We start from the raw sequence: 16941 nt of genomic DNA, 5'->3' as shown, positions 1-16941 counted from the left end.
AATAATCTGAATTTTAAGAATGTGTGTGGCAATGTGGGAATATGTTCTCTGATTTTTGTAAGATTATGATTTTTTCACATTAAGAATTTTAAGACTGTCTGTTGATGGCCTAACTGTGTAATACCAAGCACCAAGACTGATATACTGTCTCTTTCTATCATACTAAAACACCATAGAATGGAACGGCTACGATATAAGAATGACAGAACTACGCACGATTTTTCTACGCTGTAGACTATTTTATCTGCTACTTGGTCACTACGACATTGTACCAACCACGTTGACCTTATCATTCCATACGATAAGCGTGTTCTTATAGGTCCTTTGAAATAATCCATTTGCAATACATACAGAAATTATTTTTGATTCTACCCAAAAGTGTTCATAGAGCTGTGATCTTTCTTACCGTGATAAACATGCCTGATTCATTTTCGTGCATCACCTGCCAAGTGTTGTTCAAAAGCCCAGAATTGCAGCGGGAGCATTACAAGTCTGATTGGCACCGATATAATTTGAAGAGGAAGGTTGCCTCGATTCCCTCCGTCACTTTAGAGGAATTTGAAACCCGAGTCAAGGAACACAGGGAGCAGGCGCAGGACGAGAACCGTGATGATTCACATTATTGCAAGTGTTGCTCAAAGTTATTCAATACGACCAACGCTTATAACAACCACCTAAACAGCAAGAAGCACAAGTTAGCGCAAGAGAAGGCTCAGGACGTGTCTGACCATAGTAACCAATCCGACACAGATAGTTTCGTAAAGGTGGATGCGCCAGAGACCGCAGGAGCAGCTAAGAGTTCTGATGACAGGGTTAAGTTTACACTCGTCAACACGCATGGCTCCGGAGACGAGGATGCCGAGACAGCTTCAGAAATAGAGGAGGTATAATCAAATTTTACTGAGGACTAGCTAGCAATTTCATACTCTGCTGACAATAGACAAAACATTTTGATTTGTCTTAGTTTGACTACATATCAGTCATTTACAACAAAATCTTTCTATCTATAACTTGCACTTATTTGAATATTGATCTCTTTCAGCTTGATTCAGATGAGTGGGATGAGTGCCGCATTAAAGGCAGTGACTCACTCATCAAGCCACAAGATTGCCTGTTTTGTTCTCACCACAGCAAGACCATGGTGAAGAATGTGAAACACATGTCTGAGGCGCATTCCTTCTTCATTCCTGATGTGGAGTACTGTGTTGATGTCAGAGGTCTACTGCTTTACTTAGGAGAGAAGGTAACTCATCGTACATAAATTCATCATTCAATCATTCATAGGCAACGGTATTCTTTTAATACTAGAACTCGAGAGATGCAGTTGATGTAACTCAATAACAAATATTACTCTTACAAAAAATCTCTATATCATATTCTCTTTACCTGCTATAGCCTCGTAAGGCCCAATGTACATTACAATATACATAGTTGTTGAAACCTAATTTGAATCTTGTATGAACCAAATAAAGTAGAATTTCCATTGATACATAGATTTTTGAAACAAACAAAATTTGTACCAATTTACTTATCAAACAAGGTTCAAATTCAAAATGGGAAAACTAACTATGGTGGGCCTTACAAGGATAAATGATAGGCTCTTGATGTGCTTACATATGGACTATATTATTTCAGATTTCTCAAGGATACATGTGCCTTTGGTGTAATGAGACTGGTCGTACATTTTACTCAATGGAAGCAGCCCGTGGACATATGGTGGACAAAGGCCACTGCAAGATGTTACATGAGGGGGTAGCTTTAGCAGAGTATGCAGACTATTATGATTACAGGTAAAAATTGACTAGTATTCAAAATTGGTGTTCTATACATAATGGTCCTTGTTCTTATGGTGCTCCCACACTGGCTGTCACACATGTTATATAACTTTGTGTGATGTTAGATAACATTTATAACAGCCAGTGTGGGGGCACCATAGGCTTGTTTCCTATACTTAAAATATTTTATGCAGTGCATGAAATTTAATAAAGCACCACATAGTTAGAAGAAAATATGGACAGTGGTTATGTTTAAACATAATTTCTATTTAATAAGTTAAAGAGAAATATATAAAGTAAACATATTGACTGTGATGTCACTCTTCTGTATTCCATAGTAATTCCATATTTAGCAAATTGTTTTGACAGTTCTTAAAAATTTCCTATTATACTTCATGTGCTATTAGTAAAGTTTTCCATCTTAAAACTGCCAACAGAAGTTTTGTTTCTTCTAACATAGTGGACCCTCTTTCATGGAAAGCCACAAATAACAAGATACAACATAATACAAATTGTCTCAGTAATATTTTAATAGTAAATTGCTTAATTTTGAAACTGGAAGTATAAAGTGTTATTCTTATAATTCACCATTGAACAGTGCCTTATTTGTCATGAAGGCATTTGGAACTCCCATACTTTGAGTGTCTTTTTACTCCAAATCTGTGTTTTAAAATAATTACCCTGTATTAAAGAATCTGTTTTCATACCAGGGGATGGTATGAGCTAAAATGCTCTGCTACAGAGTTGATTTAGCTTTTCTTATTAGTAATTCGGATTGATATGGTTACTATAAAAAACCTATTAATATATACATATGTATATAACATATGTTGGGGAGAAATAACACCTTTGAACTCAAGAAAGTTGTGATGCTGATGGTCATGAAAATATTTGTTATTTTCAGTGCCTCTTACCCCGATCAGAAGGAAGCAGATGAAGACATGGATGTGGATGAGGAAGTGGAAGGCCCGGCAACACTTGAAGGTGACGATTTCCAGTTGATGCTTCCATCCGGTGTTATGGTTGGCCATCGGTCACTTATGAGGTATGATACTAAAAATATTTACAGTGTAATTGCAGTAATAGTTTTCATTTATCTATAAATCTACTTATTTGGGAAAGTAGATGTGTTTGTTTGTCATGACATGCAAGGAGGATAATTTTGGAACTGCTGCATATTGTATCCCATACATATTAGTGCTCTAAGTGCCAATTTATGTCTTAATATAGTTTGCCTGTAATTTATATTTATAGTTGTAGTCTAGGATTTTATGCGTGGGTTTATTATACACTAGACTAAAAAATCGAACAACTATTTTTAACAAATACACGAAATCATTCATCCAAAATCCGACGCTACGCGCATAGTACCTAGTTACAGTAGAATGCACTTAAGCAGTATTATTGAACTAATTTTGTGCAATATCAGGGGCGGCTCACTCCGCGATCCTTTCACCGCGCTACAAGTACATGCCGGCGGCCGCGAGTTCGCGGCCCATTCAGTGGCGACGACCTTCGCGCGGCGCAATAGAATTCAATGTCGTCTGCACGCGTGCGGTCCGTTTGTTAATGTAGGTAATAATTTAGAATGGCGGCGTTTTGTGAACTTCAAAGGAGTGAGCCTTCTGTACTTGTACTATTATATATTCTGTGGCAATATTCATATCCTCTTTTGCACAATTGCGAGACCAGTGAAGTGTTTCAAACAAAGCACTCAATCAAGACGCGTGTATTAAATTAATTTTAATTTTTTAACAAGGTTATGCTTATACGCTCGTTCTTCTAAATAATAAAACTGTCTGATAGCCATATCACACAGTTTTATTATTGCTTAAGTGCAGACATTATTATAAAATGCCACCATCTTCAAACTTTTGCGTACACGACACAACCAGCATAAATAAAAACAAAGGACCAAAAGTAGATATTGGTGTTGCTGTTTTCCGCAACTATTTGCCGCTGACTGTACATTTTGTAGCGGTGAATTGTTTCATGGCATATTGATTGTTTTTTATTTTTTAAATTTATTGCAGTATTTACCTGTGTTAAGCTTATTGAGTAATCCTAGTTCGGGACTTACGTAAATGTAGTGTTAAGACGAAAGTTTCCGCGAGATTGAATGGTAAGTATAACAATTTTCTTATGGAACATTGTATCAATCCTTAAAGTGTCACTTTGAACTTGTAATAACTATTCAATATTGAGTTTCATTTTAAAGTAACAGTGTCATTTTTGTTATAATGACACTAGTACTTTAACAATTCTAAACGTTTTGAGATAGGTATAGTGACACTGTGCACGTAATGACGGTTTGGCTTTAAACTATTAGGCTTAATGCAGGCTAAAAATAAAGTTGTACTGTACTTTTACTTAAAATGACGTTATGGTCTTAACTTGCTAAAAAGAATTTGCATGAATGAATCGTCATTATCTGTTTAGTGTCATTTTTGATTGTATGAATTACCATAATTACGCTTGCAAAGAAATGGAATACTGCTGTTATGAGTTTAAAGCCACTTTAACTGGTAATGGTAGCTTTAAACGCGTTGACTGATTATTGTCACTTTAAGTTTTATGTCATGCTTTGCGGTAATTAAAATTACAAAACAGTTAATGATTAATTATCTTCTAGACATATTACGTTTAATACCATTGTTCCATTTAAGTTTAGCACATAAACCTACACAATTTTGATAAAATCCTATGAAAAAGACATTTTAATCTATTTTTTTGTAAAATACCTACAAACAGCGCTAATAAAAATGAAGGTTATTTTTTGTATAATCATTTTTTACGAAGTAATTGCTATTTTTGTGATCTACAAGACACAATTATTAATTTAAGATACAATATAAAAACTATGATTGCTAGTGGATAAATTGCTTGTGCATTAATATAATTAAATTATTAGCCATAAGTAAGTATATTTGTTTGTTACAGTAAAAAATGGCTCAACGATATTCAAGGCTCAAAAATTCAAAGCAATCATCAATAGTATAAACACACCAGCATCTAGATCACCTATTTGTTACATCGCCACGAGCATGCACATTTCAAGCGGCCGACTAAACTTCGCATAAGTTAGGGTATACCACGTCGTCAAAAAAAAATCGCACCTCGCGCAAAATCGTTTCAAGCAAAAATATCTCTAATCTTATTGACTGTAATCTTTGATAGATTACAGTCAATAAGATTAGAGATATTTGTATCATTTCAAAGTACAATTAAAGCCCTTTAAGAGAAAATGTGTACAACTTTCTTAAAAACAATAATCGCCAATCTGCCGTGGTTTAAAAAAAAGGTATTGATGCGATTTTAATGGGACTCTAGGTGTGCTACCCCAAACGGTTTTAAAAGGAGCTGTAAAGGTGTCATGTGGATCTTTTGCACTCCAAAGGTCACCGAGGACGAACGCCTGCAGAAAAAAAAAGCCTTGAAGGCAATAGGGGTTTAACACCAGAAAAAACAGCTCAAGTGGTGGTACTGCTTCTAAACGGACTACGGCAGTAGCAAGTTGCTGAACGCCTAAGCATAATCCGTTTCCGGGTGCGACGAGTCTTGTTGGGGTTTCTGGAGACCAGTAGCTACATCTGTCAGGACGCCTGGATCTGAGAGAAGACGCTGCACCACCGCTAGAGACGACCGGTACATTGTATCGGCCTCTTTGCGGAACCGCTTTCTTATCGCTCCTGAGCTGCAGATACTGCTTAAAACAGCTCGAAGAACTGTAGTGAGTGTCTCCATGATCAGAAGAAGATTGATGGAGAAGAACATGTTACCCCGAAGAGCTGACAGGGGCTACCAATTGAAGCCAGAGCCAATACCCCAATCAAATTGCCATAAGGCTTAAGGATTGGACGTTGCAGCAATAGAGGAATGTTCTGTTCCCCAACGAGACGAAGGAGATCATTTATACCAACTATAGACGCAAAAGGGTGTACAGGAGTCAAGGAGAGCAGTTTACACCAGTCTTCACCGAAGAAACAGTCAGTTACGTGCATGCTCTGGGGCGGCATTTCCATCGACGCCAAAACGGAACTCGTCTGTATTTCCCGCACTGGCTGTGGTCGGTTTGACCCTTAACTGCAGGCAGTTACATTATGTCTTAGAAGAACGTATGGTCTCGTACGCTGAGTTTTTTGACCTGTCATATGTCACGCTCATATACTGCCTTGATAGTGCGGTTCCCTGCATGAGGTCGAATGCACCGTAATGGAGTGGCAGCAACGAGCCCCGACCTGAACCCCATCGAACATCTCTGGGATGAGTTAAAACGGCTTGTTTGGTCACGGGATCCTGCTCCAGCCACCCTCAACCAGCTGGAAGCCGTAGTTATTGAGGAATGGGAAAATATTCCTCAAAAACTGATCGTAACACTGATCAGCCCCTCTAGCATAACTTGTCTTGTCGCGCGCGAGTCCATACTTGAAGTCGTGCTTGATGTATGGACTCGCGCGCGACAAGGCAAGTTGTGCTAAAAGGTCTGGTCCATAACTGATCGCATGGAAGCTACACGAAGGGCCAGAGGGAGGAACACTGGGTTTTAAGGTTAGTTTTAAGTCATTTTTTTCGATATTTGTTAATTTTATTGCGTTTGATTTTTTTTTTTAATTTTAACCTGAATGCACTTTGGTTACTTTTTCCTGACAATTTAAATTTTTTGTATAAAATGTCATGAATTTTATGGATATTAAAATAAATGTTGTATTACTAACGCAAATGTCAAGACTGAAAGTGATTTTTGTTTCTAATATTTTTTTAGTTATATTTTATTGTTTCAGAGGGCAAGCCAGGAGAGTTTACACTAGTTTTTAAGGGCAGTAATGCTAAATAGATATAGGGTTGAGACCGAATGTCATTTAATTCAATAAATTTTAATGTATATGCATAAAAGGTGGTTTGATTGCTAATTATTCATTGAAATAAAAGGTACATTTCATAAAAAAAATGGCTATAGTGTCATTTTTCCACAAAGTAAAACGAAGATATAAAATTGTCATGTGTCCCTAAACAAAAATAAATGGAAAAGTGTCACTACCATTTTGTTTAAGCTTAATTATCTTAGAAACAAAATAAAAAAAATACAATTTACTATTATATCTATCAGGTTTAGTCACAAAACTAACAAGAACTGCCAAAAAAATTACAAGTTTGTTGTAAAAATGGCAATTTTTGACAATTCAAAAATTTCAAAACTTTAAACCATTGTACCCAAAAAAGACGTTTTTCATTTAATGACACTGTGTTTTTCAAGGAGCGATATAACGTTGCCCTTGCATTTTTGTATGCCATAAATTTCCTTGTATACTTTATTGTATTTTGCGATTGGTTTCGATCTATTAGAGAAAATGAACTTTTCGTCCTTAATCTATCCGAAAATCATATATCGCATGGCCTATTTTGTATAGTTTTAGAGAAATATGGTTTCAAAGGAAGCGCGGCGGCGCCAGCCTTCCCCCTTCTCTTCTCTCCTAAATTTTGTTGAAGGTACACTATAATGTACCTTCATTAAGTGACATTTTCACTCGGAGTGTGTGTGACAGATTGAGAGGACATTCCCTGAAGTTGACACGGACACAGAGTAGTAGCAACCCTAGACGTCACTTCTTATCTAACCGCGTAGTGAGAGTGTGGAACAGTTTGCCCGAAACCGTAATCAGTGCACCTACAGTGAACTCTTTTAAAAACAGACTCGACAAATATTTATTGAATGGACAAAACACAAGTGCATCAGGACATTGACGTGCACGTATCAGCTTTAAGCTGCCTGTGCATTAGCAAATAATAAAAATAATAATAATAAATTAAGGGGGGCTCTCGATGCCTCCCGGTCTTTATCTACTCAGGGCCACCCAAGGAACAACTGTGCCAAGTCTCAGTGCTTAATCAGAAAATGCAGGGTGTTGTGCCCTTAACTATAAATAAATAACATAGATGCAGCATTTGCGGAGGCGAGACTAACAAAATCGTTACCAACTTAGCTTGGTCTAACTCTATCTTGAATATGTTATTTTATATGTAAATAATTTAGTTACGCAACGCAATATTATGTAGCAGTTGCGTAACATGTTGTGAACTCCCAATTCTTATCAATTTGCAGTCGTAAATTCGTAATAAGAATGAGGCACTTTAATGACATGGGTAAACAATATAATTTACCAATTATAGGAAATAAAAGAATAATATTGCATTATTTCTATAATACCCATATTCACACACAAATATATTAGCATAGAGGAATAAGTAAGGGAAGAGTTGTAACTCCATACATCAGTAAATGCGAGTTATTTGTAGTGACATCTATCGTCATTCACTCGTTAATAACGCGCCAACTAGTGTAAATTATCAGTACTGCTACTCGACACTAGGTGCCGACAGTGTTGCGTTTGCCAAAAATGTAATATTAAAACAGTTTACACCTTATATTACAAGCTGAAGTAATTGAAAGCAAAGTACTGATTAATACTATTGTAATATTAGCTAAAAATTGTTGAGCAATAGACTTTTTGTTCGTCGTGACGTCTATTGACAAGTAGCAGTACTGATAATTTACGCTAGTTGGCGCGTGATTGACGAGTGAATGACGATAGATGTCACTACAAATAACTCGCATTTACTGATGTATGGAGTTACAACTCTTCCCTTACTTATTTCCTCTATGATATTAGGGAGATGATGAAAGTATGCGCCGTTGCGATATTATGAAATCTATGAAAGCATTGCGAGTTTTTATGCTATATGCGAGTGTGATCTACATGTTAACATACAATTATTGCATTGCTCTTCTGCGAACTTCTATAAGATATGGCTGCTCTGGCTTTATTTTAAGAATAATTAAACATTTATTACAAGGGGCTCTGGTACTTGTCAACAAGTCGTCGTTTCTCTTCGCAAATATTTGTTAACAATGACGTTTAAGAAGCTTGGCGATAGTGCTAAGTATAAGATTGCCTGAGCTTCTCAATCTCTCCCAGAAACCGGTTACCCGACTTCTGATGATGGCAAAGAAATCAGGCACCCTGCATCCGCGAACATGCCCGATGCGCTGCAAAATCTGGGTAACCTCAGTAAAATGCGAAAAGCGTCATTGTATTGTACTCGCGAGGTTGAGAATGCATTTTTACTGTAGTTAATATTATATCGGTTGATTACATGTCCTTAATGAAAGTTGTTCGTCTAATGTACTTTTCTCCACCCCAACTGGTAAAGGCTCTCTTTGCTATTCAAAAACAGATAGCAAAATTGCATTTTATCCATAAGAGTGCAAAGTAATTTCATACAAATTTTAACTTGATGTTTAAACCGGACTGGTAGATTTACTTATAAATTGTGATTTCGAATCATGAATATTGAATAAATTGATAGATTTCATTTAGTTTCATGTTTTATAGTCAGTATTTTGTTCGTGTTGGTGTAGTGAAAAATTTTGTGTTTCACTCGGTGGCAAAGTTTGTTTAACATTCGTGACTTGCAACCCTCGCAACGCTCAAGATTCCACTTTTGGATATTGGAATCTTTTGTTTGCTCGGGTATCAATATTGGCACGTGCGGTTAAACAACTACTTTGCCCCTTGTAAAACAAATAACTATTGTTAAAGTATCTTGGTAAGCAGTAAGCTTGTTTTCAGGTACTACAAGCAGAACCTGACGCACAGCAGCGGGGCGCTGGTGAAGAAGTCAGACCGCAAGCTGCACCGCCTGCTGGGCGTGTATCGCGCGCTCGGCTGGGCGCCGCGCGACCAGGCGCTCGCTGCCAAGTAAGATACACATTCTGGACTAAGAGCCAGAGCCGCCAGACCTTCCTCATTTTCTCAAGGATGAAACTTTGGGATAATGTAGAGATCGTATCGACGTTTAATGTTTGCATATTACCTAGTTCCCGTCGGACATTTTTCGCTTCAAGGTTTTTTTTTTAAAAAAAAAAAAAACACTAACTTTCCTTAAATTTTCAAGGCTAATTTTTATATATGTAATAGAAAAGACTGTAAAGATTTGATAATCATCAATTCCTGACCATTGTAGCTGCCGTAACTTTTACCAGATGCTTGAAAATCTCTCTAACTTACCCTAATTTCTCAAGCTACGGCTTTCGCAAATAGTTAGGAAACGATTATAAATTCTTACAGTATTTTCTAACTCATATCAGCCTAGAGAATTTAAGGAAAGTTCCTGTTTAAAAAAAAAAACCTTATAGCACAAAAATGGCCGACGGGCCGAACTAGGTAATATGCAGACATTAAACGCCGATACGAACTCTACATTATCCCAAAGTTTCATCCTTGAGAATATGAGGAAGGTCTGGCAGCTCTGGGCTCAGTCCATTCATATATCAACACAACGCAAAAAGTGTCCACTGGACGTTCACTGACAGCGGAGCATACGTTGGCCGCCATTTTAAACTTATAAAATGGCCGCTACGAGGCAGGGCGCCGCATGTCGCGAAAATTTGAAGTTTCTTTGATCGACTGCAAATTCGTCGTTCTGTCCAAATATAAGTTTGCATTTTGTGTTGCAGTCCGTCTCTCCATATTATTTGCTTGTTTTAGGCCATATTTTCTTCGTTTTCTGACATATCTTTTGAGTAAATCTAAGTGTTACAATATGATCTTGTTGCAGGAACGCGCGCGACATCCACTTCATGAAGCGCGTACAGGCCAAGTGGCAGATGAAAATGTCCCTCAAAAACAACAAGTTCCAGAAACATTACCGAGCGCAAGTCAACTTCTAATGTATCACACTATTACCAGGACTATTACCGCTTATCGCCGTGGATAACGCAATATCATTTTTTTGTCAAGAATATACTATAGGCTAGGGTCAATCTACATGTAACATGGGCAGCATGGCGCGACTTGTGTCACTGGTGTTTCTCATAAGATCCGCTTTGTTGACATCATTTCGAGCGAATTCCGGCAACTCCGGAAACATCTCGCCACTTCCCCCGACATGCCCAATACCTAGTATATCCCTGGATTTTCACTTACCGCCAATGTGGAGAAAATCGTCCAAAAGCGAATACAGTTTTCTGCAAGCTATAGCGTTTTTTGTATTGTACACAACCATTTGCAAAAATATTTTTTTAGCCTTGTCTATAAAAATGGCGTGATACTCTTATTTTGTGACTAAGTCTGAGTGTCGTACATAAATGGGTACGAGAGTTCTTGCCCTATGACGATCTTCTCATCTCTACAATCAATTTTCTGCCGATATTCTCCACATTTACTTAACAATGTCGTATCGTGTCGTAAGGCAATACCCACGGCGAAAAAGTGTTAGAATAACGACGTATATTTCATGTTACTTGTTACGCATTACTCCTACCACTTAACTGGGACCGTTTGTACGTTTGCGGCTCAGTAGTTTTCAAGTAGTCATATAGGTTTGTTTGGGATTATCTCAAGTTTAATCCATTCAACAGATAATTCATATTGAAACAAGAATAAAACGGAAAAAATACAGCAAAATACGACTTTTTCATTGTCACTCATTTGCACACATGTTTTTTTAATTATAACATTGTCAATCATAACAAATTCATACGAACCGTCTCAGTTACGCGGCACATCACCACAATATTCTATAAACATTGTCACTTGTATATGGATGATCCCTTATGATTTCCGCAACTGTGGTGCTCATTTGAATTATTTTGATAGTGTTTAGAGAGTGGCCATTGTTGGATCACACAACTTGAGAATACACTACATACCTAGTTGTAGTAGAATCGAAATTATTCCTAAAATAGTTAACCAAAAGCAATAGAAACACGATAGCAGATATTTATGACGAGTGGAAGGATCATTACGTTGTATGTTGTGTTAATACAATTATGCTTAGTAAAATTGTATAACTGCAAAACATAGTTATATTGTGAAATTACTGAACTAAACTGTTAAGTTTCAGAACTGCCAAGGTAGAGTGCGTACATACCCACATATAAATACTTCTAAATTCTGTAATGATGCAATAATTAATTATGTAAGATCAATTTCATGTATTAGAATCGACCAAGATAAAATTATATTATATTAGGTATAGGTTGTGATCGTAACACTCCAAAATACACGGTTTCGCTTTCAGTATGGATAGGTCATTGAGGCCCTGTGACTTTAAGAGATGCCGATGTGACAACTATCCGAGCTCATAATAGATTGTGTTGTGAAATATTAGAATTTTGGGGCATCGTCATCAGTCTTGGGGCAACGACTCACAACCTCGCAGAAATTTCTTTAATTACATGCATATAGGTAGATAGATAGATAGAAAAATAACTTTATTCGTATCAATATGCGGTGCACGTGGTTCAAAACTCGTCGCCTTCCGAGCCTTCATACTTAGAGTCACGACGAACGTGGCACGGCACACTGCACGCGGTCCGAAATAGAGTGCTTTTGACGTAATGAAAAAAAAAAAACACATGAAGCTGCCGATGTGGGTGTTATTGTATAAATCTGCGGCACGCGCCCGCGCCAAGCGTTCATACTTTCCCTTAACCCGTTAGCTCGCTCTGACATCACACACATGTGATGTTGCGGACACCCTTAGGATTTGAAGGGTTCCGTAAAATAAAATGTTATTGGTGTTTATTTTTTTACAATTTAATTCATTTCGAGGTTTTAATCAAAAACGTGTACCAGTGTGATAGTTTATAATCTAAGTACCTAATAATACAATTATTACATACCTATCTGATGAATTAAATTCCACCAGAATACTCGGAAACAGGGAATTACGCAAATTATTTCGGCTATGTCGGAAACGCGAAATAGCTAACTATTTCATTATAAAAATGAACAGAGGTACTTTATTCAGTGGTGGGGCGTAAAAGGATTAGAATACACACAGGAAGATTTTCGTAAGTAAATCGCTTTTTCTCCCGTTAGCGCGTAATTAGATTGACCGAGAAAACATCCCTGGTTTGACGATTTAGCACGGACTTACACTTGTTGAATTCTATTTTTAAAGGAATTACTCGTAGACCCAACAAGAACCAACCCACCGATCAAAAGTGTAGAAAATCGGATTTTATTGTTTAAACTAGAACTACTTTAACTTTCAATGAAGATTTCATGTGGGTTAGTTCCCGGTTGCGTAAGTACCTGCCTCCAATTTATTTAAGTTATTTTTGGAAACTCTGGTTCCATATACGATGTTTCTAAATTATGCTTCCCTGAATCATAATGGAATTCAATCCACAGCAAAATGTCTACCTCTAAATAGTGATTAATAGTTGATCATGTTTTAATGAAATATACATTTTGTAGGTCCACATGTAATGTACCATGCAATATTTTAAATAGATCATAATCATCAAAGCTTGTTTTATTGAACCTAAGTTTTTTGTGTGTGTATGATTCTGTATAAATTGTCACTTTGGCTGGTTCGTAGAAAGCTAGAAAGTATTGTCACATACATTTCACGACACGAGCCTCTTATAAAGCGTTGATAATGACAATTTAGTCTCTAAATATGGTCAGGAATACACTGTTAAATTTTTTCGGTTAACTTCTTTGGCTTAAATGATGGCGCAGCCCTACCCAATCCTTCCTCCACCTGTTTTGTTGATGCTTGATACGTATTTGTAATATTTGTAACTATCTTTTTGTAAATAAATATTATATATTTTAACGCATTCAGGCCCTTGTTGTATATATTTATACAACACCATATTACTTACTCTTTAACGGCTCTCTGAATTTGTTTGTGCATCATACACGTGGAAGCACATTGCGAGCGCTAACCCTAGGCAGTACTTTCACCCTTGAGTAGGCAGCCATTACCTAGCACTAGAAATGCACCCGCCTACCTGACGTCAGGATGACGGGTGTCATTAATTTGTTAAATATTTCTGGAGTTTAAAGAGAGAGCTAGCACTACTTCCTGACGTAAGTATATACCACAGCTCGATTTCTTGGTATGTACACCCGCAATCCTGACGATCAAAAGGAAGGAAAGTCTGTAAAAAACAGAATGACCTCCCCTTACTGCAGTTTCACACAAGCTCCTAGTCATGTAGGTCGGTGTCGTAAGTACTCGTACATACAATCTGCCATCCGTCGTTTAATGAAAAGCTGAAATTGGGTTGTATCAAAAATTTTGTATCAAACGTCGGACGGCCGGTTTGAACAAAGCGCATCGTAACTCATGTCGTTCGTTGTGCCGGTTGAGCTGCGTCCGTATTGTTTTTGTTTTATTTATTGTAGCTGTATTTGCGATCCAAAAATGTTTTACGACTTGGTCATAGCTTTTTTTTTTTTTTTTTTTATTATAAACTGGCCAGTGATTGACCTTAGTCGCACCTGATGGAAAGTGACGACAAGGCCGAGGTTGTAGCTCACTGGTTCAGTAACAGCCTATTCACTCTTGACTTGAATTCACCCAGATTGTATTCGCCCGGGAATACAGATGAGGGGAGCATGTTCCATTCCTTAGCAGTTCGCATTAGGAAAGAAGAGGCAAACCTCTTCGTGCGAATGAAAGGTAGGTCGACAACGTAAGGGTGAAACCGCTCCCCGCGCCTGGTTGTCCGGTGATGGAACGGGGAAGGAGGAACCAGGTCATGCAGTTCCTGTGCACACTCTCCAGAATGTATCCGGTAGAAGACGGACAAGGACGCAACTCGACGGCGATGCTCGAGGCTTTGTAATCCTGCCTTGCCTGCCGGAACGTCGCCAATGAGTCTTCGAGCTCGACGTTCTATTGAGTCCAAGGCTGCCAACTGGTATTTGGCAGAGCCGTCCCACAAGTGGCAGCAGTATTCCATACACGAGCGAACTTGCGCCTTGTATAAGGAGAGAAGTTGCTCCGACGAGAAATACCGCCTCACTTTAAAAAGGATGCCAAGTTTTTTGCTACAGTTTTAGCCTTGGACTCAATAGCAGAACCGAAGTTCAGGTTTGAGTTGAGCGTTAGCCCGAGTAACTCTAGGCGGTCCGTTACTGCCACGGATACATTCCGGAAAGTAGGAGCCAGGGTGAACTGACTCCGTTTGGCGGAGAAGAGACACGCCTGCGTTTTTGAGGCATTGAACTCGACTAAGTTGGCCTGGCCCCAATCGGATACAGCTTTCAGAGTCGAGTTCGTTTCCTCCAACATACCTTCTCTAAGGGATTGGGTTACACTGGCACTGGCCCGTGCATCGGACAAATATCTCACCGTGACTGTGCTGTCGTCTGCATACCCCAAGATACCGGGCTTGAGCAGATCATTGATATGCAGCAAGAAGAGAGTCGCGGAGAGAACTGACCCCTGAGGAACCCCGGCAGTAATCTCCATAAGATCGGACGAGCAGCCGTCAACGACTACTCGAATGGATCGGTTCCTCAGAAAATCAGTGATCCAAGCGCGCAGGCCAGGAGGGAGCCCGTATGCGGAAAGCTTGGCAATAAGGCTGTCATGCCAAACCCTATCGAAGGCCTTGGAAATGTCGAGGGACACAGCCAAAGCCTCTCCATGCCTTTCGATGGCTTCACCCCAAAGGTGGGTGGCGTAAATCAGAAGGTCCCCGGTGGAGCGGTTACGACGAAACCCGTACTGCTGGTCACTGAGGAGATCGTTACCTTCGAGATACGCCAGAAGCTTGGTGTTCAATACACGCTCCATAATCTTACAGAGTATGGAGGTGATTGCGATGGGCCTATAATTCGATGGGTCGGCACGACTCCCTTTCTTAGGGACTGGTTGCACATTGGCAAGCTTCCACGTCTCGGGAACAAAACCCGTATTGAGAGAAAGCCTAAACAGGCGCGTCAAAACAGGTGACAACTCTGGGGCACATGTTTTGAGCACGATAGCTGGAATACCGTCAGGGCCACTAGCTTTTTTGACGTCTAGGCAGCGCATCGCTGTTGCTAACATGTTTCCAAATATGTATGTATGTACTTACCTACAACCTACAACCAGTATTATACTGAAATAAGAACCATTAAGTAGCGTTTTCACAAGTTAAATTTAGTTTTCAGCAAGACCTAATTGAAAACGTTAAGCCTGGATTGGCTGTTTTCTTAAGGTACTCAACTCGAGCATTTTCTGTATAGTTTTTATATTTTCGGTCCGGGGTTGAGGGAATGACGGGGTTCAAGTGTTTTATTATTAGGGGTGTGCGCTTTATGAGTTTAAGCACTTGGACATATCATTCCTGTCAATGTAAGAAGAAGAAGAAGGGAACAATAGGTAGCATAGTTATAAGACTTATAAGATACCTAAAAAAAAGATACCTACGATAAAATAGTTATTGTTATATTTTGACATAATTTTATTGGATTTTCGGGAGAGACAACAACTTTCCAGTGGCAGGTGAACGGGCTGGTCGACGTACGTATTTGTACTCGATTTTAGCGTTGTTGTGAGAATCCCCAACATTGTTCGTGTTCACTGCTCCTTGCTCCACAGTCCATGGTATCTTTATAGGTGTTCGATCTATCTTCACCGACATTTTGAACAAAGGCAACACGCTTATTTTCTCTTTGAAAAATTTTGATATTGATTTAGACAATGCTTCGTTAAGGACGTATTTGGATTCAATGTCAGGTATTTTCTCGAGGTAGCTTTGAAATATTCTTTGAATTTCTGATTCAGTATTATTCCGTGTTTCCAAGGCATTCGTACAGATTATCAAAGAAAGTACCTGAGGAAATGATTAGACAGGTGGTTAAATTCAGTTGGTATTGGCATGTGCGAGGTATTTCAGTATAGGTATTTACATATTCTAATTGACATACTTACCAGAATGACGAACATAGTTGAGTTGATCACAACATTAATACACAGCGGGGTAGGAAGGAGCGTGAACAAAGCATATGTTTGCGTAATATAATTGGAAAGCGATAAGTCGCTACAGTAGGTACCTTCTATTCAATCAAGGAAATTATATTACCCACTGCTATTTGAGTCGTTACGCTAATTTCAGTAGGCCTAGCACATGATGGCCGCGGGAGTATGTCGCCGCGAGATAGATGACACGTCTTTGTCTAATTGTATTAATGACATAAGGACAGGTAGTCTATCTCGCGGCGACATACTCCCGCGGCCATCATGTGCTAGGCCTGCAGATAGAGATTCGATGTATTTGTATGGAATTAGATAATAGGTAATATATAGGTAACGTTACCTACTTAACTTCTGGCCTTCACAATGGCGCCTGTTTATAGCAAACATCTGCAGTAAA

General features: G+C 38.6%; 2 protein-coding genes across 2 annotated transcripts; one reads left to right on the top strand and one right to left on the bottom strand.

Annotated features, from left to right (window-relative positions):
- Nucleotides 1-240: 240 nt before the first annotated feature.
- Nucleotides 241-13090, top strand: LOC125240926 (zinc finger protein 622). The gene is made up of 6 exons (XM_048149127.1): nt 241-884; nt 1043-1243; nt 1636-1790; nt 2680-2820; nt 9404-9532; nt 10392-13090. Exons 1-6 carry the CDS (start codon nt 417-419, stop codon nt 10501-10503), a joined length of 1206 nt encoding a protein of 401 aa, XP_048005084.1. The 5' UTR covers nt 241-416; the 3' UTR covers nt 10504-13090.
- A 2902-nt stretch (nt 13091-15992) lies between these two features.
- LOC125240931 lies at nt 15993-16664 on the bottom strand. Its single transcript, XM_048149135.1, has 2 exons — nt 16500-16664; nt 15993-16401 (listed from the first exon to the last, which is right to left on the bottom strand). The coding sequence occupies exons 1-2, from the start codon at nt 16512-16514 to the stop codon at nt 16030-16032; spliced, it is 387 nt and encodes a 128-aa protein (XP_048005092.1). The 5' UTR covers nt 16515-16664; the 3' UTR covers nt 15993-16029.
- Nucleotides 16665-16941: the final 277 nt, after the last annotated feature.

This window comes from Leguminivora glycinivorella, chromosome Z (assembly GCF_023078275.1).
Source record: "Leguminivora glycinivorella isolate SPB_JAAS2020 chromosome Z, LegGlyc_1.1, whole genome shotgun sequence".
Lineage (NCBI taxonomy): Eukaryota > Metazoa > Arthropoda > Insecta > Lepidoptera > Tortricidae > Leguminivora > Leguminivora glycinivorella.
The sequence above is the reverse complement of the archived record's forward strand: the minus strand, read 5'-3'. Positions and strand labels throughout refer to the sequence as shown.

Bases quoted from the DNA above. Each gene is read 5' to 3' on its own strand.
- LOC125240926 (XM_048149127.1), top strand. From the start codon at position 417: ATGCCTGATTCATTTTCGTGCATCACCTGCCAAGTGTTGTTCAAAAGC. The intron at 1,244-1,635 runs GTAACTCATCGT...ATATTATTTCAG, and splicing joins TGCTTTACTTAGGAGAGAAG to ATTTCTCAAGGATACATGTG. The intron at 1,791-2,679 runs GTAAAAATTGAC...TGTTATTTTCAG, and splicing joins GCAGACTATTATGATTACAG to TGCCTCTTACCCCGATCAGA.